Raw genomic sequence first — 25,308 nt, forward strand, 5'->3', positions numbered from 1 at the left:
GAAGGAGAGACAATCATTGCTTTCATGTAATCAATGTACATTAGATTTTCATTGGTGGGATGTTAATGATTGATTATATTTAGCGTCTGAGAGTCATGGAAGACAAAAGAGATGATTAAACGGACAAGGCGGGACTTAAAGTGAGGAGTAAGCACCGATGAATGTCAAGCGCAAATCCTTCAAACGATTTGGTGACAGAAGAGGTAAACAGTCCTGTTCTTCTGAGGTGATCTTGAATGACGCCGTCAGAGCTACTTTACTGCAGCTGAAACTGACCTCTGACCTCCATGTGCGCATTTTGACAAGTTTCAGCTGACTTTTACACAAACACCGTCCTCCTCAATTTCTGATAATTCATAAATAACTTTTTGTTTCCCCACGACACACTTTGGCAGGAAGTGAAAGATTGACTAAAACTGGAAAAGTCATTTTAGTGTTAGTGTCATTTTATCTGGTTCCTCTACATTTACTGCAGCTGGCCTGCAAATCAGCAGTTTATTTCTCTTCCTGTCGAGGTAAGTCAAGTATCATGTGACCATCAAACAATAAATAGGCAAATTTTTCCAATTTCCTTTAAATAACCACTTCTGTGACACGAAATGAACTCTGCTGTTTACTTTATCAAACTACTTAGATGGAATTATTGGGAACAAGGATGATTTCAGCAGTTAACCCATCAGGCTGAAGGATCCTCCTGTCAACAAACTTGGACAAACAGCCCATGAAAAAACACCTCAAACTTCACACTTCCACACACTAACTGTCTGGAGTAATGAGTAGTAAAGTTATAGAGCTGTGTAGACCCTGACTTTAGAAAATGAGGGAGAATAAAGTAGCAGTAAGATGCTGTAGCACCTTCACATCTCTTCAAAATCCTTCTATGTACATTTACATATTCTGTACACCACTCATCCACTTATAAGTTACAATTCATTAGTTATCAAGGATAAACTTCGCCTTGTTTGGTTGTCAAATATAAATTTACCAGCCAGATTCACAGGGGATGACCAAAACCAACCTAAACAGATATATAGATATATGTGTATATATATATATATTAAACGTTCATCTATTGTTCCTACAATACTATTAAAATTGTCTTTTTCTGCATCTTTGCGGCTGTCAAGTTCATAAATAGGGGCATGTGTGTCGAGCAAGCAAACCAAATCATTATAATAAAAGCTTAACATGAAAAAATTGTGAAAATTAGCTAAAAGGTCGAAGGGGCGTCATGCTGTTTTACTTTAAAAAAAAAAAAAGGAAAAAAGAAAAACCAGCAACCTGGAACTAAAGGCCATCATCTCATGGTTTTTTGCGCCTAAATTGTTCATAAGTGCCTGTGGTTGTGGGTTCAAACTGTAACTTCTACATAAATCATAAGGGAAAAGAAAACAGGAAAAATAACTATAAATGCATGCACTCCTTTGTTTTGGCTTCAACCTTTTAGGGGAAAAAAGGGGGAAACTGAAAAACATTAGCAACATTTGGCAGAGTTCAGAGGGGTCTTGTGTTTAGGGGGAGAAAAGTGATACCATAGTGAAAGAAGACGCACCTCGGGTCGCTGTTTGTTTTCTAACCAAGTAACACAGCATTGGTTGTGTGCGTTTACGACCCTCACATTTACCGATCCAGGATGTCAGTGTGACAGAGGCAGGGCTGTGCCAGATAACATTTAATCCCAAAAGCAGGTTCAGGAATAGAAAAATAACTCTCTGCCTCCCTCATCCTATCGGGCATGTGCGTTGGTGTTCAGTCAGTCCAGTGGGTGAGTCAGTGGTGAGTTCGTGAGTGGGAGGTGCTAGAGGGTGATAAGGTCTACCAGGTTGCCCTTGGGTGGAGTCATGCTGTCGGGGAAGAAGTTGACGAGCGTGTCGAAGAGCTGTGTTCGCTGAGCGTACGTCTGGTCAACGTCAGAGAAACCTACAAGAGGAGAAAAGAGACATTAAAATCGAGAAAGACTAGAAGGTGATGGAGAGCAGAAATGGATATGGCACAGAAGTAAACTTACAACTACTGGGACAAGTCTGATGTATTTTTATGTATCCTTTTGTTTCAGACACATGAACAATACAGTTTATTGGATGAATTCATAGCTGTTCTTTCCAGTGGATTTGTTGAAAATAGCAAAAGTGAAGAAAAATGACTGAACTTCTCCTCTAAACAGCTCAATTAATGATACCAGATAGTACACTCACTGATGTTACTATGCACTGTGTATTACATCTGAACTGTGGTCAATTATAAACAGTCTGAAAGGAACTGAAAAAGAAAGAAAGAACTGTGTGTTCCCTCTACCCCTAACCTTCACATTTACACAACATGCCAGACTTCACACACACCAACTGCCTAGAGTAACAATGAGTAGTATGATTATTATAGAACTCTGGGGATCCTGACTTTATAACTCTTTTCTTCTCCCTGTTTTCTAAAGTACAAAGGAGTTATAAAGTACCAAAGCTCCTTCATGTCTGGGTTTGACATCCTCATATGTACATTTACATATTCTGTATACTACTCAGTATTTTATGAGTTAAAGTTCATTAAATACTGTGAATTAACTTCATTTTGTTTCTAGTCAAACATAACCAGCCAGACTAAAAGGAGATACACTATATAGACTAAAGTATTAGGCCACATCTCTTAGTATGTTAAGCATGTATCCAGGAAGTCTGTCTTGAGCCTTTGTGAAAATGAAGCTGACTGACTTCAAGCATGTTTTACCTCTTTTTCAATTAAATTTGTTATTGTTGAATGTATATCGTTCTTTTTTCCGTTTTTACGTTTGTGCTCCATACCATGTATTTGGTGATGAGAAAAATAAAATGAAATGTAATAAGATGCACCACTGCAACAAGTGAATGTGTGAAGTTTCTCCCCTCCCAGACATTCCACGTGTTATTCAAGTAGCATTATAGTAAAGTGGAAGTGTTGAGAATCCAGATGGCGAGAATTTACACAGTGGGGTCGATGAGTATTGAGGTACATAGTGTGGAAAAGTCATCAAACCTCTGTTGGCTCAAAAAGTGAAGATTTCCAAACCACCTCTGGCATTAACATCAGTGCCAGGAACTTCACAGCGTGGACGGCCATGGCCTAGCAGCTGTATGAAAGCCTGGCATCACCCAGCACAATGTCAAGTGTCTGCTGGAGGGGTGTAAACACGCTGCCAGTGGACGGTGTTCTGTGGAGTGATGAGTCATGTTTCTCTATGAGGCCCTCTGATGGACATGTCTGGGTTTGGCAAATGCCAGGAAAACGTAACCTGCCTGAGTGGATTGTGCCAACTGTAAAGTTCAGTGGGTTAGTGCTATGGGGTTGGCTGAGGCCTCTTAGCTCTAATGAAGGGAAATCTAGATGCATCAGACATTTTAGACAATCCCGTGCTTCAAACTTTGGGGGAAAAGTTCAGTCATGTTCCAGCATGACTGTGCCCAAGTGCACAAAGCAAGATCCATTAAGACATGGTTGGATAAGTTTGATGTAAAAGAACCTGACTGGCCTTCACAGAGTCCTGACCTCAACCCCATCCGACACCGCTGGGATGAACCAGAACAGAGGCTGCACACCAGACTCTCTGATCCAACTTTAGTATCTGACCTCACAGATGCTCCTCTGGATGAAGAGGTAAAAATTCCCACAGACGCACTCCAAAATCTTAAGAGTAGAAGCTGTTGGAGCAGCAGAGGAGGATGAACTCTAAACTAATACCCATGGATTCATCGGAAGGAATGCTGTTAAAGGAGTGATATTTTGCTTTTTAAATGGAATTATGCATTTTAAAACATTTCACTGTGGTCTACATAAACTGTAAATGCTATGCTTGGGTCTGAATTCTTCATTAATTCAACTCCACAGGTCCATCGTCAACCCTATTTATGAGTAATGACACCAGAAAGGTCGTTTTGAGTGCTGGCCCTTTAAATGCAAATGAGCCACTTCACACCCCACCCCCTCCAGGTTGTTGACCGTGCTCTATGTCCCGTTCAGCCACTTGTGTTCATTAATACAACCAACAACTGAACATTTTAGGTAATTGGCTCAAAGTTTGGACATATTTGCTGCTGACAATCAATTATGTCGTACTCGGAAAAATGTTCGTCGGAAGTCTTGACCTTATATGTGCAAATGTTGTGATGTAACTAGCTATAGACACAACAAATTAAGCAGGAATCAAAATGGGTTGCAGAAATCCACTCGATTTTTTCCGGCATGAATGTAAAGATAGCTTTGCAGCACCTGGAGGGTTCAAATTCAAACTTTATGAACTATTAGGGTCCACATACACAAATAAATGAACCAAAGATTAATGAAAGTGGGTTCAGTTAAATATGACCCCTTTGAAGATTCTGTAGGTGTCATGTGCAAGTTGCCCAATACTTTTGTCCATATCTTCAACAAACGGTAAAGAGGAACGCTTCATGGACCTCCAGGCAGTAATGAAAAACGGTAAGAGAGGTGCTCTTTGGTGAAGGGACCATCAATGCACACCAAATACAAAAACCAAGGCACTCTTATAATTTGAAAATGTCTTCAAGCCCTCTCATTTGTCCCCCTGATGAAGGCCAGCAGGCTGAAACGCGTTAGGGATCAGTGAGGTCCACTGAGACGTGACATAATTAACAAAGGCATTTTCAAATTATAAGAGTGCCTTGGTTATTGCATTTTTTGTACTTTTGTCCATATAGTGTAGATATTCCACATCTACCTATTATTCCCACAAATTACTCTCTTCATTTTTCAGCATTGCACAAAATCCATTTTGACTCCAAGAAAAATGAATATTATCTTATATTTCAATAATTATCAAATCAATAATTACTGACTGAATAAAATGACCATCACCCATCCCATTATGACAGCTACAAATGTATCAGATTGGTTTCTTTAATCATTGATTAAACTATGTACACAAGTGGCGTCCACAGCTTCTTACCCAAAGGGATGAAATCAGAGCTGGACTTGAAGAGTGCCGAGGGCAGGAGCTGAAACTGAAGCACAACACAAACATATGAGTTTTAAAAGCTGGTGGATGGTGAACAAACAGCCACAGCAGAAGAAACGCCTGCTGCAGTGGCTGCTGAAACCCTCAGCATACAAATGAGAACACAGTCCACTTTCTCATCACACAACTGCAGTTAGAAAATACAGCTATGGCTCGAATGGGGTTTCTACATAAAATCAAAGAAAAAAAACAACACAGATATTCAGTGTTTTTGTTACCGTTTAGTCTTTGGTGAGTGGGTGAAAATGCTGCATATCCTGTTTCTTTTTCTCTTTCCTTCAACAGTTTTCTTGCCAAACTTCTTTTCGTCTGTCTACTCTGTATTTCTTAACTCACTTATTTTATCTGTTCATTAAAAAGTAGCAAAAAAAAAAAAAAGAAAAGTGAAATGCAAAACTTAAAGAATGACAGATATCCTTTACCTCCTTGGTCTCATCTGGGTCCGTGTGATCCACCGTCAGGGACAGGTCGTTCTGCAGGTACTTAAGTGCACTCAGTGGTTCTGACTGCGCTTTCTCTTCAAACCTTGTCGACCAAAAACAAGGACAGTCAACATCACTGGGACACCGTGGTGCAACACTTACTACAATTCCCCACTAGATGGCAACAGAAGCTAAGAAAAAACAAACCACTTGGTTCGTATCTTATCCTCTATTGAAATAGCTGGAAAACTTCCGTAACTAATCAGATTTTGTGAAAAGAGACAACAATCAATCTCCTCATCTCCTCTTTGTACCTACATCAAACTGTAGATGTTCCTATAGAGTAAGACTGACTTTTGTTTTTATTTTGGAAATGCCACATCAGCAAAAGGGAAAAAAAAAAAAAACATGCAGAGAAAAAGGGAGGGAAAAACAAACATGCGTCACATTGTGCTCTATGAAGTTTGTGGTAATTCTCTTGCACATGAAGCCTGTTCAATTAGTTGAAAAACGTGAATAAATAAAAAATTCTTATATTTTATTTTTTAAATTTCTTATATTTTCACACCAACTGCACCATTTTTAATGCTTTTGATTAATTTTATTTACTGTGCTTTTAAACTGTACAGGACTTTGGTCAACTGTGGTTGTTTTAAAGTGCTTTATAAATAAAGTTGGATTGGATTTATTAAAATATTCTATGTACTGAGTGACATATTAAAATTATTGTGATTTATCAGAATAAAATAAATCAGAAGGAAGTGTTATGTCTGTAGCAATCAACAAGCAAACAACAGACCCCCAATCATGCACATGATGTTCTTTGATAAAATCTTTAACGGCAAATTAACTAAAATAGTGTGCAGACAGAGTCAACAAATACACACTCCTTCCACCTGATGATAACATTGTGAACTGTGCTCCTTCTTCCTCATCTGAATGCAATCAGATCATGTATGATCAGCAGGAACTGAAACATTTACATAAATGTTGTCTCATGTCTGAATGAAATCATGAGCATTTCTCTTAAAAGTGACACGTTTGACAAGAAGAAAACTGTCATTAACAACTAGAATGAGCAGCAATGCATCCTATATCTGAAATTAGTTTGATTGTGTGACCATTTCATAAGTACTAAATATTTAGTGGAAATAGTGACTAGTGGATGATACAACTGCTTAATAAGCACATAAGCATCAGTACAGAAGTATCTCTGGGACACCACGACAGTTTTTTTGTAACACAGCAGTGGTGGAGTTGCAGACCTGTATTTCCTGATGAGGTATCTGCAGTGGCGGAGCAGGTACTCCTTAGAGGGCCGACACAGTTTAAGGGACCAGAAGTCATCCAGACGCATCTTTGGAGAGCAAGACTTCCCCGGGTTTCCACCAAACAGGTAATGCACCTGCCAACATACGTACAAGTAACATATTATCAATGTTCAATGCTCTGTTTACACACATGAAACAAAACCTATAAACCAAAAATATATGCAGTGGTTTTATATAAGAAATATAAAATAGATAGAAAAATAAACTGTAATCAATCGCCAATATTAATGTTCAGGTTTGATTATATACACAACAGGTACTGGCATTGTCAGGACAGGTCAAGCATTATTTTAAACTGATGCAGAATAAAACCTCCACACTGATTAAATAAATACATTCACAAATAAATAGCACACTGCAGTGTCTTTACTCAGTGGTATATTGGGCTGTGCATTTTTTGTCAGTGATTAAGATGATATTTTACATCACCATATGCCATCAGTCAAAACGAAGTTATATCCTTCATCTAAACTAGTTCTCCAATAATACAAGCAACTTAAATCCAGCAGCAAGTGCAACAGTACGCGGTGCTAACAAATACCCCCACCCCTTCACACAACCCTTTACCCCTCCTGCTCCTGATACCCTGCCTACCTAGGGATTAATTCTGAATTTAAAATTAAAGATAATTATAAACTAGATTACACTAAATAACTGTCCTTTACACTAGATCAAACTGAACCATGGTTTAGTTCATGTACAAGGTGAAGACGTGGGATATTATGGAAGTTATGAAAATGGAAGAAATTAAAAATGACTGGCCCATCAATAAACCAATCACTGTCAGTTCCAGGGAAACATAGGACGTAAAGATGATAATGTCAGGACACACTGGCACTGTCAAAGCAATATTAACCAAAATATATAATCAATGCAAAAGGTAAAAACTACCAAACTGAAAATGATTCAGACATCCTGGTACTTTAACTTAGAACTTTGGAAAATTGCTATTCTGGGACTTTTGTGCATTTCAAAACTTGACTATTCATCTGTTTTATTAGATTGAAGACAATGTATCACTATGTACCATTACTTCAGACTAAAATCATGGCACATTTCTGAAAACACTTTCAAACTCTGAAGAGTTTGAAGAAAAATTTGAGTCTGAACTTTCAATCTTCCCAAAAACTTTGTAAAAAAAAATGCAAAAATTGAGAGAAGGGCATATGTAAAGAACGTGTGAAATTTGAAAAAAAATCAGGTGAATCATGTCCAAGAAATGGACTGGACAAAAATCTCAGACAGACAGAGAAGGATAGATGGAATTTCTGGTATATCTATATAACCCCAGGGCAGGGTTTAATGAAACCCTGATAAAACTGGACTGCAGCTCACATTCCAAAAAGTGTGTGAGTATCATGATTTGTTGTGAAAATTGTGTGGAAAGTGTACTAAATAAGTGTGTGTGGGTAAACATTGTTACTTTGTGCATCTCGTCATAGACCAACTGATGTGCAAAGCGTGGACATGGCTCCTCCTCCTGCAGAGCCTTGCTCGGGTTTTCTTTCACTGCCTGGTCGTTCTTATAAACACATGACCTAAGCAGAAGCACAAAGAGAAAATGGGACATTTAAATCAGCCAAAACTGGACCCCTTCCTGAACCCCCCCAAGGACCTCAGGACTTAGCTGTACAACAACTTTGTTATGCACAAACAGAGACACTCAGACTTTGTAGAAAGGAACAAGCACACGTCCACATAATGGTTGAAGTGTCTCACTGACTGATTTCACTGGACATTTAGTACAAGAACAGCAGCTGAAATCAATGTCCTGGAACAGTAAGGGCTGCAGACTGACAGGCTCTCCTTTCACAAGCACTGATCCAAACAGAGGAAGATGCGTGCACATACATGCGTGTACACACACACAAACACGTATACAAATTCACAGTGGGAACGGGTAGATCTCTGGTGGAGTACTGAGGGATTACCAGATCTATGTGCAGAGGCCAAGAGGTGGCTCTAATTATGTTGCCCTGTTTTTTTTTAAATATTTGTATCAAAAGTGTTGAGCTTGTTTGCATGTACGCTCTCTGCTATCTGTTGTGGTGACTAGAAAGAGCTGGTGTGTGAAAGTGTTTCCTGCCCGTCGTCACACTGCTGACTGTGTGTAGCTGCAGTGATAATCACAGAAACATCTCTGCTGCAGAGAAATTGTTTATACTTCATGTGGCTTCCTACCAGTTGTTCCGGGCGATGTCGTAGATCCAGAAGGAGTTGCGGACGTTCTCCTCGCGTTTGTCCTTGTCTTTACTGAGGCCTGACAAGACGTGGATCTCATTGAGTTCTGGGTCAATAGTGGCCCTTTGGGTGAAGCCCGTCATTGGCACTGCAGAAGCAGATAAATCAACAGTGTCAAACATGGGGAGGTCAACTCAGAAATAATAGTATTTGCTATTCCAGCTGACCTGACTAAGCTGAGATGAAAATGACAATGTTAGAATTTATTCAGGTCAGCAGTTGACAAGCTCCATTAATAACAGAACTTTTTTCACTGAAATAAATAGAAAAATAAACCAGCGAGAGCAGCAGTATTAGAGGCTATCAAAGAAAACTACTTGATAACATAGCAACACGCCACCATGGCAACAAGGCCCAGCAGAGGCAGAGTGAACTGCATGCAAATTGAGTCGGTGTAGTGAAAAGATACTGACACACACTTGTTTTACTGTGATTGTGGCAAGTCTGTGATCTGCTGTGGGCATCAGACACAAACCGTATTTGCAACAGTGGTGCATTACAGCAGCTGTAAACTTCAAAACAGGATTTATTATTCATGCAGGTTTGGTGAAGTCTAAACCATTTCCAAGCATGAAAAGCTGCTGCTGTTTGATATGTATTTCATGTGAATAAAGTTGAAGATCACCAGAGCAGATAACTGAACTCAGAACCGCAATCTGTTTACTAACAGATAAATCAAATGCATAATCTGTGATAGATACTGTAGCTCAGCACAAAACCAACAGGTTTATGGGTCCAAGTGCAGCGCTTCATAAAGCATTTCTCTCCATGAATAGTGCAGAGGAAGCGGCACAAGAAGCATGAAATTCATGATAAGCTACATGGCACTCAACCAAGTCAGCATTAGAGCTGTTGAGGTAAACAGTGTCTTTACCAGTTGGGTTTGACAGACTAGGATTAGCAACTAGTTTGTGTTGACTGTAAATGTTTTATCTCTTTTACTTAACTACCACTTTTTCACTGTGCATATTTATAGTGCAGTTTAAAGTATTTGACAGAACTTTAGTGACAGTTTATAGCTCCTTCAGCCTCCATACTGAAGAGTATTCACCTCTTAGAGCATTTGATATATTATCAAAAAATTACATGAAAATGGTTCATCCTATACGAGCATAAAAACACAATAAGACAGCAAACACTGATCAGAAATATTACAGCATTAACCAGACAAAAATCACATGTTATATAGACATATATTTAGATAGTTGTCATATTTATTTTACTACTTCAATTATTGTTTAAGGCCCTGACAAGTAATATACCGGTACTTCAACAGGAAATTACTTATTGATTATGACAAAAAATATTTATCTCAATTTTAACCTCAATTTAGTGGGTTAGAAAAGTTTTATAAAGTTGATGACATGCTTATTGGTATAAAAATGTAAGAATCTATCTTTTGTTCTGTATTTGTAAGTTTTGTTTGACTTGCATGTTAGGTACTGCCTGTTCAGGCGTGATGTTAAACTGTTTCTCAGTAAGGACAAAATTAAGTTTCTGGAATAATTCAAGTAAACTTTAAATTGTGATTCATCATCAGTCAGTTAATCCCTGGGCAACACTGACAACATCTGCTCAGCTGAGGTGTAATATAAATTAACTTGGACTAAACTGCGGCTCTGGCTGCTCATGAACAGCAGTCTGAATGGTGTTGCTGCTGCAGAGCTGAGCCTGACCGGAGCCAGAACACACACCAGCATGTGAGACCGATTATGAGAAAGAGAGAACTGTTTGGGCTTGCTGCTTCCTTCCTGCCAGAACACATTCTGTTCTTTCTTACTCTGTTTCACTTGCACACCCATTTGAATATTTCAGTCTCTCTTCATCACGTTATCGCTGTGTCCACATTCTCTGTCTCTGGCTCCAACTGGGTGAGCAGTCACCACACAGAACCATTTATACAGTATTTAAGGTCGAGCTCAATCAGTCAGAGCTTTAAAAACTCAGGATGTCAGATGACCTCAAAACCTACAGTTAGGTGTGTGCCATTACGATGAGGCTAGAGGGCAAAAACCCCAGTTCAAAGCCTGTTTACCCATACAGACCGGCTTTGGAAGAAAACTTGTGTCCCCTAGTGACTTGAACTGTGTCGGCAGTGGGTTTGAAAATTAACAAAAGGATGTGAAAAATGAGGTAGAGCAGAAAAGCACTTAAAAAAATGTATAAGACTGTATAATTAAATTCCCCCACAATAAACTAAGGGGGGACTTAAAACTTCAATTAGTTTCTGATTTTATATTTTGATCAATTTTAAAACTGAAACCATGATGTTAAAAACCAATAATGACTTTTAACCCTGATGTATATAAGTTTAGTTTGGATTTGTGATTTTTTTATTTTCTTTTTACCCCGCCCCTTGAAGGGGAGGCAAGGGGTATTGTTTTTGTTTCGGTTTGTTTGTTTGTTAACACTCTAGCAGCAAAACTATTGGTTGAATTCATACCAAACTGGGTTTGTAAATTGCCAGTGACCAAGAACAGATCTGATTACATTTTGGGAACAATACGTCAAAGTTCAAATTTTCGATGAATTTTTTTAAATCTTTTTTTTTTCCTCATTTACTTGTAATGGGTGAAATTTCACGTCTATAAAAACATCATTGTTGTTTCAATTTACTTCAAACTTGTCACATATATAGAGGCAATTGATATGCTGACATCACCACACGCATAAACATGACGACATCAGCTGAATCGATGCCAAAATATGCTACAATACATGTGAGGGGTGGGGTTTGTTGTGCCTGGCACCACTTGTTTTTTTGTTTTTTTTTAAATGAAGCTTAGCATATGTCTGATGGTGAAAAGAGCACGAGACCCCTACATGCCACAGTCACACAAACAAGGTCTATGAGAAAAGTAGTCAACCAAGTTTCAATCGACGTTGGATCAAACCAAAGGTCATTGTTACCGTTATTATAAATACTATAATATAGTTTTTAATTTTTCCAAAGCTCACCACAGCAATGGTCATTTAGCTGTTATGTATTAAAAAGCTTTATCTGAGTTTTCCATAAATATGAACAAGGAAAAACCAAACAAGGAAACACTCTTCAAGGAAATGCAGGCTGAGTTAAAGTTTTACAAACCAACTTCCCTGTGCATCAAAACTTCCCTGTTTATTTTGTATGGAACAATTTAAACCAGTTTTTTGTGCTGGTGTTGATACAAGTTTGAAAAATTAATCAACGCCATATTAAATAACTTCCTACTGCATCAAAAACAACTCCATGCCAGATCTTACCCATGCCCGAGTCCTTCTTGGTGCCATCAGATATAATCTCTACATGATCTCCATCAACATCATAGCTGAAGAAATCATTGAGATACGTCTTTGACCTCTGACCTCCAAACACGTAGAGACAGCGGTTTCTCTGTGGACACAAAAAAAAGACAGTTAAAAAAAAAAAAAGAAATAAGGGCATAAGGTAAAAGGCTTCGACCCAGTATCCACATCCAGACTCACGGTGTGGAACAGCATGCAGTGTCCAATACGGGACTGGACGTCTTCTGGCCCAGCGTTACACGAGTCTTCCCGCAGGAGGCTCCATGTCCCAGCCTGACAATGGTAGGCATAGAGTCCGCTGAACTGAGGCTCTGAGGTCCGACTGTCCTCCACGCTGCCGTTACATGTCAGGATGCGACCACCAAATGTGTAGATCATGTGCTTCTCTGAGTCCATGCACATCTACATGATAAGCAGGGGAAAAAGTAGAAAAAAGACACAGGGCAAACAGGAAGTTCAGACGGAGGTTAGAGGCAAAAGCCAGCATGATGACTTCTGGTTTCCGCTATTTATATAGAATAGTATGCCATTACTAGGGAAATTTGTACTTTACATTACATGCAACCTGCATAAAAAAGTAAAATCCTTACATTTAATGACCGTATAATGACCGTTTAATGAGTATTCAATGTTATACTTTTCCGAATGTCAATAATCTTACATTCACAGAAAATCCACTTAGAACAGTTATCTGATGTTCTGGATAAAGAAGGTTAAAACGACTTCAGCAAACAATCACAAATATATAATGAAAATTCAAATGTAATTCTCAGTGTAATGGTCTCTTTCTACTTAATCATCGGTGTGTTTTAATATCTGTCCTTCAGACTTTGTATACAGAGCCCTGGGTTCTTCTTATGTCGAATTGGAGTTTATGACGTCTTCATGTAATCAGACCATGCATTGTGAACACCTGAAGCTGACACTGCTCTGAAAATGGACTATGGAAGAGCAGGAATCATCTAATAGTCATCAGTTAACCTTGAAATTAACCATATTTGCATAATCACAGATCCTGAAGCTGTTTTAACAGCTTTTAATGAGGTCAGTGAACTTTTGGTTTGTTGTCGTCAGAATCTAATTATTATTCAAAACAGTGTTTGCAAAGCTCTACTCACACAGAAGTAATATGATCTTAAGACCTCTTGTAATTTGTTATATAATTGTGGTGATGTTTAGGATCATAATCCTACGTGAATCTCCAATGGTTTTAATTTGCAAACTGAAAAATCCACCCCGAATTGCCATCAATTTAAATTACTATACTTCCCCAAACAAAAGTCCTATGATAATATTAGTCTGGTAGGAATCAACAACTCAGTGATTCCAACGTTTTTGCTTTCTTTGCGTCTTCATTCTGATTTTCTCACTCACGGAAAGAGTAAGTTCAAGGCTGAATCCCAATTCACGCCTTGGTCCTCTCCCTTACCCCTACCCCCACCCCTACTGCAAAAATCTAAATCTTACCAAGAGTATTTTTCTCATTTCTAGTCAAAATATCTCATCACACTTAAAATAAGACATAATCACCTAAAGAGTAACTTTTCAGTGAGATATAAGAACTTATTTTTAGACAACAGAGCTTGAAAATCTTATTTCAAGAAATCTTACCAAGATCATTTTCACTTGTTCCATTGGCTGATTTTTTTGCTTGAATTAAGCAAAAAAAAAAAATACTTGGAAAGATTTTGATTTTTGCAGTGCCTCCATTTTGGGCATACACATGAAGGGGTAGTATTGTCCCGATTCTAAATTACACGGAGGGGAAGGGCTAAGGTGGAGGGATGTAAAGCCCTGGAAATGGAGATTTACCAGGACCACACTACGAACAGAGGGGTAGGAGAAATTTCCCATAATTGTGTTTGAATCATCAGCCAGATGGAGGCAAACACAGCAAAAAAGTGTGATGCAAGTGTGATGAAAGAAACACACAAATGTACGTATTTTCCTTGTATACAACTAAATCATTTGATCGACTAATTAATGCTGTTTCAATGTATTATAGATCGCATTTCTGCAGTTTATAGTTGATAGCCACAAAAAGATGACCAAAGCCCATGTAATAGAGATAGTTACAGCTACTGACGGCATAGGGAATACTTTCAGAAACAAAGTTTTCGTATCTGTTAATAGCAGCATCGATGACTGCTGATGATGTAACAGGTCTGGAAGGGTTGTCCCATTTCATAGGGGAATGTTTCAACCCCTACCCCTTGCCGCTTCGTTTCAAGGGGTAGTGTCAGGTGCAAAGGCCAAGGGGTAGGGGTAAGGGGGAGGGCTAAGGGGTGAATTGGGATTGGGCCCAAATCTATCATAGAAATCTTGTCAGACGACGAAATGCAACACATTTGACAGTATGCAGTTACGACCATTTTCTGTCTTTTAACAGCCTTTACAGTTATACTGTGGAAGACTATTAATAGTGAACCTTGACATCAAATCCGGGAGATGATGTCAGTAAATCTGAGACTGACTGTGGGTGGGGGTGTACACTTTGTGGCTGGTGGAACTGTGCCGAGTCCTTCTATTACTTTCTGCACCCAATTCAATGATAGTGACCTAAACCTTGGCTTCAAGTATTTTATGAGCCAAGCACAAAAAATTTGTAAGAGTTGCTTTATGATGACTGATCACCTACAAAGGAAGATGCTATGTCAGAGATGCCAACTCTGGAAAAACACCTGCTGTGTTAGCGTGAAAGACAAAGTGAGGGGCATCCCACTTACCTGGTGGTCAAACACCAACTTCGGCCCTCCGTCAGCTGACGTGTCCTCACTGAGTAGTGTCCAGGTGTTTGCATCTATGTCATAACGGTAGAAGTCGCTCTTCAGAGATTTGCTGTTTCTGACGCTGGAGTCGAGATAACGCCCCAGTGTGTAGATCTGACGCCGCTGGGAGTCGATGCACATCTTGTGACAAGAACGAGCACTTGGACCACTCTGATGTTATATAGGGAGACAGACATGCAGGTTTGAATTTATTTAGTGTCTTAATAAAACACATATATATATATATATTTTTGCTGTAATAATGTTAAAGTGCATAGAATATAAAGGATCTAAAGCATATCGACCATGAATCATAGAACAAAGCACTCATTGTGACTAAAAGTTGTCGTTATTAAATGAAAACAGATTGTAGTGTGAGTGAAAGACTATTGTGTTTGCCTGGTTTCCTTAACACAATATTTAAAAAATACATATTTATTAACAGTGCTCAAAAGTGAAAAGATCATCCAGGAACAAGCAAACACTTTTACACCTCTTTCCATTGACACAAAATGTAAATCTATGTGTTTGTTCTCACCTCTTTTTCAGTATCTCTTGAGATACAGGCCCACTGGTTCTCCTGAACGCTGTAAGCCCAAAAGTCTGCCAGGTCCTGTGTGCCATCCCAGCCCCCAAATAGGTACACAGTCTCTGCAAGACAAAAGCAGTAGGAAAACTTCATGTACTTGATTGTAAAGCTCCTCTCTTCAGAGGTTTTGAAAAACATCAACAGTAACACATAAAACCGTCTGCTCTTCTTATTGACTGAGTGAACAAACAGATTAAGGTTATGTGGTTACAAACCCTTAAAGTCTTGGGTTAAGTGGATTTACAGTGAGACACTTTTTATGAATATGTTTTTAAAACACAAGGTGCTTCATACGGTAAGATCCAACATGCAGAACACACACAAACTTTAAGTACACAATGTAAACACATATGCACATCATGGTAAAGATGAATGTAAACAGTTGAGGTTTTTACAAAGAGCTTTAGGTTGTTAGTCAGTAACGAAGCTAATGATGCCAGATTGCCTGCATATACTTAGCTGACAGGGATTACTGGACTGGATTTCTGTGACATGTCCCAGTTCCTTTTTGGCCTCTGATCAGAACCCTTTCATACCGTCCATGAGTGAACACATGATCCAGTTTTTTGATTTATTAGATTCTTACCTCATTTTGTTGACATAACACAACTACAAAGTCGTCAGCTGTTTACAGATAAAATAGCTTTGCACTGAAGTCATACAGCTGACAGTGATATTTTCAATTATCACGTCCTGTGTCCAACAATGGTCGGAAAAAAGTCACTTTTAAAAGGTGTGTTGCACCTGTTGACACTTGGTGAAAAAAAAAAAGTCCCAGTCCAATAAAGCCCTCACTGTGCTATTAATTACAAATAAAATGCTTCAACAAAGGGCAAAAGAGAAGCTTCTTTACAGCACAAGCTTACTCTTGTCTGCTGTGGAAACATCACTGTCTGGGTCAGATACAGACCACTGTGGCTCAAGCAGATGGGAGTTGTGGGAAGTTGTGACTGTATCAGAGACTTGTGTAGGAGGAAATAATTTGTGCAATTACAGCTAAAATCCCAAAACAGCAAGTGAGTTGTAAAGTATTCAAGGAATTAAATGATTCCTAATAGATTTACATGAGCAAAATATGTTATATAAAAATGTATTTAGTGCATTTTTAAAATTAGATTAAAGAGGACTGTACTGATAGGCTGGGATGGGACAGGAAATACCCTGAAAAGGCAGAGTTTTAAAAAAAAAATCTAATTTATTTATATAGTGTCACATCGCAACAAAAGTTATCTCATGATACTTTACATTTACAGCTGGTCTAAACCAGACTCTTTTACTGTTTCTGCATGGAGTCAAGGCAAATAATTACTGTCTCTATACAAAAATCAGCTCCTCAAAAATCTATTTTTACAAGTTAAAGACAGATTAACTGAAGTGATCAAGAGTCTTAGAAACTTTAAATCCCCCCTCTTTAAAGAAAAAAAAAGGTTAGCACATGAAAAAACTGACCAGTGCAAAGAGATGATCTAATATACAGTACAGTATCTTTCAGAAGTCTGTCTTAATCCCTCTGAATCCTGCAGTGTGAAATGTTTATATAAAGAGGGCTTATTCCCGGGGTCAATGAAAATACGTTTTCTTTCTGGTCCAAAAACAACATGTGCGGAGAACTGAAGTAGAATGGTTACTCACTTGTAAGGTCATTTAGAACTTTAATTTAGTTGTGCACTGTCAGACCTGAGCAACAGTCAGTCTAAGTGGCTAATTACAGGAAAGTTTTATTCTAATCACTTTTTACATTATACAAAATATATTGCAGAAGTTTAAAAATTTTAACATAAGACATACGTCTCTCATATCTAACCCTGAGTCCAAAAAGAAATGCATTACTGACAGTTTAAATGGGATCGGGAGCAAAAGTAAAAGCATCAACAAAAGACGGGATATTAAAACTAAAAAGATTAACTTGCAAGGAGGTCAAATAGAAGGTGGTCTAATTTTTGTATCTCCTTCTACTACAGTTTTCCAAAGACACTGGCGCCAGTGTGTACGGCCTGAGACACAGACCATAGGGATGCAATACCTTCTCTCCGCTCCGACACAAGCTGCAGACACTGCATCACTCTCACACTCATACAATACAGGCTTTTGTCTTTCGGATGGCCGGCGGGAAAGTACACTGCCAACCTCACCAGATACAGAAAATAAAAAAAACAATAGTTGTGTGTCTCTGTCAAAACAAAAGCTCTGATTTATGTGCTACAGAAGAGAAAGGCCCTCAGGACAGTTTTGTTTTGGAGGAAAAAGGCTGAAGGCGGAGAGGACGTGGGCGGGAGGGTTAATTTGATTAAACGGCAATAGAGCGTCGTGTTCTGAGTCTGTGTGGGAGGATGTGAGTCATAGTGTCAGTAAAACAGCAGAGTCATAACACTGGTTGCATGGGTCTCACCAGTCTGGACGTCAATGACCATTTGATGTCCTCCCCTCATGCCTGGCCTGTTGTCGTCACCGTCACCTGCAAAAAGGAGAGGGAGGACGAAAGAGGGGATGAGTGTGGAGATGGGGGATGATGCAGAGAAAAGTGGAAAGAGAAAGAGAGGACAACATGGAACGGGTGAAATGGAGGGAAAAGGGAAGCAACAAACAAGAAGGGAGGCGGCTTCATTTTAGCTACAAGGCCACAGAGCTTATACACTGTACGAAAATGTATGAGTAAGGGAGGATTTCCCGCATAAATAGTTGGTCTCACTGTTCATGTCGTCTCGGTTGATTTCTTGGGCGCTTGTACCTTTGTTGCATTTCGGGATGATCTGACTCCACCTGGGCTTGTACTCCTGCTGGCTGATATACTGGTTAAACAAGCCATCTGACCAGGAGAAAAGTGGATGGGATACGGTGAAACTACCATTAGAACAAGGAAGAAAAGCTCAAATCCTTGTATAAACCTCCCATTTTAAACAGGATGAGATTGCATTTTGCTTAGTACGATACCTCTCACAGCTTTATCGATGAGTTCCTCACAGGCATCAAAATCTCCTTGGAGCACCAGCCGGTCATGCAGGTGAGTGAGCATGGGGTGCTCCAGCGCTATCCGAGTCTTCTTCTGCAGTGACTCGAAGGCCTCTGTGTAGTTGTGTTGCCGAAAATGTTTGAGGCAAAGGCGAATGGCTTCCTGTTCTCTATACTGCAAAAACACGATGGTGAGGAAACAGACAAAGGCTCAAATCAGCACAAAACATAAAACCACAGCCAGACACAACAGGCCTGTTATTATGATGAAGTCGAAAAATACATATATATTTAGTCAGCATATGTTATAAATTAGCTCACTGCACACAATTACTTCTTCAGATATATACTTCTAATATATTACATCTCAGGTGAACATGAATCCAGGCAGTCGAACTGTTAACATATTGAGAACAATTATACGATTACTGACTAAACTCCTCATAAACTGGATTTGTATTCATAAGAAACACTGATAAAACTTAATAAAATACGATGGTTGTTTTTTTCAAGAACAACCTTAATATTCAGGGGATTACAGCTGAAAAGAGGTCCTGTAGGGTAATCAATATTTTAAAGAACAGTCATAGGCCTGCTGGCACTCTTTCACTGACTCCATGAGACTCTTTGTTTCATGTGTTATTTGCAATAATTTTGGTAATCAATAACTCATTTATCTTTTTCCAATAAAATTCCCTACATTCTGAACATTGCAGTTCTCACATATGACAATTTGATGCTTTTCTTTATCACATTTAGGCTGAATATCTTTGTATTCTGGGTTGCTGCTAAATTATAAAGGAATTTATTTACATCATTGTGGGTGGATTAATTACTCATCACAGTAATTGGCAGATTAATCTGGAATCAAAATAATGATTAGTTACTGCCATAACAAGCTTTGATGTTTACTTTTCTTGCTCTGGAAAGTGTAGCCTAATGATCAGCTGAGAATACTGGAGGAGTTCATACTAAGTTCATCACGAACAAAGGGAGTGAAAAGATACTAACATTAAAAAAAAAAAACAAAAAAAAAACTGGATGACAAGTTAATGAAAACATCTGTAATGTGAGATGTGGGGTTCATTTTACACTGTGTGAATATAAGCTACCAGTGTGAAGCTAATAAATTCCATATTTACACTGTGCAAAGAGCAGCAGAAACAAACTGGAGCTGTGATCAAATCCTTGCCTCAGTCTTTACCACATTTGTCTGAGTGAACGCATCAGAGGTATTTGTTGTAGAAGTGAAGTTCTCCTCCCACCTGATTAATCCACCTAATGACACATTCAATGAACTCTTCAGGCAGCCAGTTTTTACCTTGCTGTACCAGTTAAGGCAGGGCTGAACCACATCAGGGTCTTCAATACCATGCAGCTCAATGTACCAGATGCTGAAGTTAAAACTAGGACCCCAAGACATCAGAGGCACTGCGGAATAAAAGGAACAAATACAATAAATAAAAGGCATCCAAACAGAGACGTAAACACCACAAATCAGTCATTTGTCATTGTAAACAAGTTCTTACCTATTTTGACAAATCTGCAGGGAAACATCTGCTCATCAATCTTGTGCTTTAAGGTGAACGTTTCCTTGTTGTAGTCATTCTTAAGGCCACTAGAAAAGGGGAGAAAAGAAAATATAGGACATTAAAATGTCTCACATAGTGTATTACCAAGCTGAGGTGCCAACTGTATCCATATGCTGGTAAAATTTTTTATATTAAGCAAACTTAATTTGTCACTGTAGCAGCTGCCATTTGTCCTCATCTTTAACAAACAGGCTGTCTAGTTACATAGAGAAAGAGGATAAGTGAAAATGTTTCCTACGCTGAGTGCTTATCATGTTTTTTTTTTTTTAACAATTGAAAGTACACCTGGTATATATATTTTTTCTTACATTTTAAGCATGAAATATTCTGAGGAAGTACTGGAATACATACGTTCACTGTGCTTTAATTTACTAACGAACGTTTTCAATCCAACAATATTTTAGTAAACAAAATGCAACCAAAAAACAGCAATGCAAAAATGTTCATAGTCCTAAAACTGCATTACAAATGTTCACTAATAATGCTTGAGGTTTTGTCTTTTGTAAAGCAGAAAAACAAAACACAGATCTGTAGTGTGTCATTTCCAAAATTTTTAAAAGATTCAAGAAAAACTAAGAAGTTCCTTGTATTCACTGTGTATTCAATCTGTGCTGCAGGATTTATTAAACTGCAGGGTCAGTCTGTGTAATTACATGACACAAAAGGCTGTGATTCAATGAAAACATGTCTTAATTAAATAAAGATGTGCACGTCTGTTTATCATCCTGTGTAGGGTCACAAGAAATTTTACATGATTATACATGATTTTACAGTATTTGGATTTAATGAAATGGTTGTCAATGACCAGATGAACTATAACCTCCATTCATTGATATTTTGGATTCTGTGACACTGAGAAGAGAAAGGCACTGTATAAAACATGCAAAATAGAAGTTGCTCTTTTGTTTCTTGTCTTACATGAAGTTTTTATGTTTAAGTTGGAAAATAATCAGTGATATTTTTTTTCCATGATAATCAAGGAAGGAAACTCATGATAACATATTTATTGCAATCATAATAATCATCACTACATTACTTTTTCACCAAATCCTGCAGTGCTACTTCATACACACAAGCTGTCAGCAGCTACATCTCACCTGGACAAAAGCTCTGTCATGTTCTCTTCGCTCATCCCACCGAACACTTTAAATTTCTTCAGGTTGCAGACATGAGTCTTCTCATACTTTCCGAAGGTAATACTCTGGACAATTGCCGGCCTTTCCAATTTCAAGATTAAGAACTAAAGTAACAGAGTAGCAGAAGGACAGCAAAAACATGAAACAGAGAGAGCAGAAGAGAAAAATGATGCTATTAGTATGTCTGTGTGTGGAGGACTGAGGAGAGATTGCCTGCTTGTCGCAGGTCAACCACTGTAAAAAGATTTGCTCATTATCTAAATGTCTGCAGCAGGGTCAATCCACTACTTCAGGTAAGTGGCTTCAATACAATCTATGAGCCACATCCACATGTCACTGCTGCTTCAACAAGCTGGGACAACTAATGACAAATCTGCAGTGGTCAACAGGCCAGGGTGAGAGGAAACCACAGAACAACACTGACTAAAGGTGTCAATGGAAATGAGGTGCACTGTTTAAACAGCAGGACTGTTGACACCCACAAATAAAATCTGGTCCTGCTCTATCAGTATTCAATGCATCTGATCAATTCACATGCTCAACATCTTTGTCAAAGCAGCTCTAATGACTTCTGGCGCTTCTGTCTAGATGAGAGCTGGTTCATAATGAATCATTATGCAAAAATATAGTCTGATCCCCTAATCAAGCTCTTGCAGTGACTCATACTTTAAGTTCAAGGACAGCCTTTACAGACACTTGCCTGTAATAGAGCACTGACTCCTATTAATCCACCGGTGACAACAAGCCATCTGATTTTCATGTCTGGGCAGTGACATGATGTGAAGAAGGCTACAAAGCTATTGTATTACTGTACCATTTGATATAAATGAAACACACAATGGGAGTTTCCCTTTGAGATGTGAGCTGTTTCCATGCATTCTTTCATTGTGAAAGACACTGATTTTACATGCAAGTACCTTCCCTAAGTAAGCTCTAACTTCTGGCTACCAGTAAGTGAAATGTTACACATCCATGCACTTGCATTCACAAAGTCAGCATTTACATTGTTGTTTATGCAACCAAAAAATGCTGTTATTTAATTGCATGAATAAGTGTACTACATGCAGGGATGAGCTAATGTCTACATGTACATATCCAAACTACAGAGTGTGGCAAGACAATTAATTTGCATCAGAAACATTCATCTGTACGGTTTCGTTACTGAACAAGAAAACAGATCATGCAATTACTTTTTTTGACCAAACCATGCAGCCCCGAACTCGGATTCAGTCAAGGCCTATTAGATTCCTTCAGAGAACTATGTTTGACACTTTCAAAGACAACAGCTCTTTCAAAGACATCTCTTCAATCAGAACAAAACTGAATTACAAACTTAACAGTAGCTTGAGCCACTTGTGATTTACATAATGTTTGACTAATCTTGTCCCTGTATAGCCCTACTATGCCTCACTACTGTTTGATTTTATGTAAACATTGTGAAAATGTTGTTACTTGTGTGTTCAAGTCAACTGGTGAGTGGTTAACCATTGTTTTGAAGGGTTTCATTTCCTTCTGCCATACAACACTATCTTTCAGATTCAACCTCAACCTCCGCTGCCACGATGCTGTTATAGTCAGTCACTGAGTTCAGGAGACACAATGAGAAAAAAACATACTGACTTCAGATAGCTACCTGACAGTGCCTATCTCACAGACATCTAGTTGCAGGATTTAGTTATAGAGCCAAACCCACAGCACTGGTGTGGTGACATTTGGTTTTAAAGCAAATGGAAAAGTTTTCAAAGCCCAAAAGAAAAGAGAAATCATTTCATTCAAGTTCCAAAACATTTTTTTTTTGTAAGACACAAGCAAACATTGCATGAAAATAAACTGTCTGAATATCACTGCTTTAACAATTGAATTCTGACAGTCTAACATAGGAAAAAATAAACAAATAAAATACCACTTCCATATACCACTATAAACTACTTTCATATGCATGTCAGTTCAGTCAAAAACAAAAACTAGGCTGCTCTTCATGGGTACATCAAAAACAAAATAATAATAAGATAATATAATATAATAATAATAATATCAGTTTCATATAGCACTTTTCTAGGTACTCAAAGACTCAAAATAAGTGGATCATTTGTTTACATTTTTGAACGAAAAACTTTCATTTCATGGAAAGTACTCCAAGGAATTAAGTAGTAGCCATTAAATCATCAATAAAACATGTCATCAATTAAAATAAATAAGCATCCAGAGGATCACTCCCTCACGTGAGCATGTGTCTTGTCGTGTCTGAATAATACACATAAAATAAACTCAAAAGGTTACATACTGTTGTGTCTGAAGAACTACAAGATATGATGATGTTCCATAAGCCACATCTTAAGTTGCTACAACACAGATATAACTTTTAGTAAGAATGCACCAACGGATCCTCCTTAGAATCTGATGTCAATGAGTACTGTATTCATCCTGAACTCTATTTTCCACATAATGATTACAAATACAAATGTGTGGTGCAACCTTCATCATCATCATCATCATCATCTTCTTCTGCCCAATTGTGAGGGTCTGCATACATGTGATGAAGAAGTGTGTACTATCAAAGTTATGCATATGGATACTTGCACGGAGGACTGTCATACTGTACAACTACTGTTTACACGAATGACACTACACCTTTTATGATACTGTCTAAATGCTCTAGCCTCCAGATAATTTTATTGTACAAACCAAGGCACAGCCAGCAATTATGGCAGACTCCTCACTGTGATCCCAACCTGCAGCTGGTATAGTGAGAACAGGTTGTCTGAAGAGCAGTGGACTTACCTGTGGAGGGTAGTTGCTCTCAGAAGACCACCTGGAAGACTGATCATTGGGTTTGTCCACCAAGATGTTCCTAGCAAACACACAAAAATAATTAATACCTGTGTAATGTGATCCTGTCAAAACATACCGCTATGTATATCAAACGGCAATCACAAACAAAATATGAGTACGTGAATATTCTACAGATTAATTATTAAAGCAATATGACGGCCAGACTGTCTCAGCTGGTACAATGACACTAGTAATTTACTGACGCTGTAGCATAGCTAATGTTTTTAGCTAGGTATCGTTAGCTTCAGCTAAACTGTATGTGGACTGCTCATACAGCAACAGGCGAATGCTCTCACACAGTTTTACTTATAAATGTATTCATTTCACTTGTGAACACTAAGGGTGAGGGAATTGAGTCATTGTGTGTGACCGTTCGTTTCATAACACGTGTTTAAAGCAGTCAGTAAACAAGCTGATAAGCCACTGTAGCTAAGGCAGAGCTCTTTGGTTAGATAACAGTAGCTAGTACCCTCTTTGGCTTTAAGTTAGCCACTGTGGACGTTCGTTTTTTACACAACAATGTACCGGAAAGAACATTGGTGAATCGATTTGAGGAGAGAAAAAGTTAACTTGATTGAAATTTACCGAATTCAACTACTTATTAATATTTAAAAGCAAATACTCTACGTCCAATTAACTGTTTAGAGAAGAAACAGAGATAAGGTACTGTGTCGTTGAGGTAAACAGGGAGATACTACATTACAACAGACCGAATGCCAGTTACACCACTGTCAATTAATTATATGCTTCAATTAAATATACATTTGACAAATTGTTACATCCCTCCTCAATTCCAGTGATGACATTTTCAAAAACCACTTGAATCAAATCAGAGCATCCTGTGAACCATGCAGCGCCGGCTACAAAATCAAACGCTCCTCTCGCTATTGATAAAGCTAACAGTAGCTGGCTGGGATCGCAGACGAGCTAGGCCAACCAGGCCAAATTAGGAAACACAGCTGCACCGAGGCGGTAAAAGACCACCTGTTACTACAAAACCAAGTGCAATAGTTCAGGCGGATACTGCGTGCAATACTCACTCAGGTAAATAAGTAGAGGAGTACGAGCTCCATTTAAAAACGCTGAAAGTAAGGACCCTGCTTTCGGGAACGACAGCCATCTTGTTGCAGAAAATAACAAGCAGCGGGAGGCTAGCAGAAT

At 38.5% G+C, this 25,308-nt stretch overlaps 1 protein-coding gene across 2 annotated transcripts; it reads right to left on the bottom strand.

Moving 5' to 3' along the window:
* Positions 1 to 611: 611 nt before the first annotated feature.
* Positions 612 to 25,308, bottom strand: mkln1 (muskelin 1, intracellular mediator containing kelch motifs). Of its 2 annotated transcripts, none has more exons than XM_030148774.1 (18): positions 25,188 to 25,308; positions 24,097 to 24,166; positions 21,277 to 21,419; positions 20,117 to 20,205; positions 19,909 to 20,018; positions 18,570 to 18,762; positions 18,367 to 18,444; positions 18,028 to 18,093; positions 15,588 to 15,700; positions 15,008 to 15,220; positions 12,462 to 12,683; positions 12,240 to 12,369; positions 8,937 to 9,084; positions 8,179 to 8,293; positions 6,690 to 6,829; positions 5,425 to 5,527; positions 4,934 to 4,988; positions 612 to 1,920 (listed from the first exon to the last, which is right to left on the bottom strand). In XM_030148774.1, the coding sequence occupies exons 1-18, from the start codon at positions 25,265 to 25,267 to the stop codon at positions 1,799 to 1,801; spliced, it is 2,190 nt and encodes a 729-aa protein (XP_030004634.1). In that variant the 5' UTR covers positions 25,268 to 25,308; the 3' UTR covers positions 612 to 1,798. The 2 variants fall into 2 exon arrangements, with proteins under 2 accessions (XP_030004634.1, XP_030004633.1); XM_030148773.1 differs by having other exon boundaries at positions 18,328 to 18,444.

This window comes from Sphaeramia orbicularis, chromosome 12, assembly GCF_902148855.1.
Source record: "Sphaeramia orbicularis chromosome 12, fSphaOr1.1, whole genome shotgun sequence".
In the NCBI taxonomy this organism is placed as follows: Eukaryota; Metazoa; Chordata; class Actinopteri; order Kurtiformes; family Apogonidae; genus Sphaeramia; species Sphaeramia orbicularis.

Excerpts from the sequence above, each read along its gene's own strand:
- mkln1 (XM_030148773.1), bottom strand. The coding sequence starts at position 25,267 with ATGGCTGTCGTTCCCGAAAGCAGGGTCCTTACTTTCAGCGTTTTTAAA. Across the intron at positions 24,167-25,187 it reads TCCTCTACTTATTTACCTGA|GAACATCTTGGTGGACAAAC; the intron begins GTGAGTATTGCA and ends TGTGTTTGCTAG. Across the intron at positions 18,445-18,569 it reads CATCGATAAAGCTGTGAGAG|ATGGCTTGTTTAACCAGTAT; the intron begins GTATCGTACTAA and ends TCTCCTGGTCAG.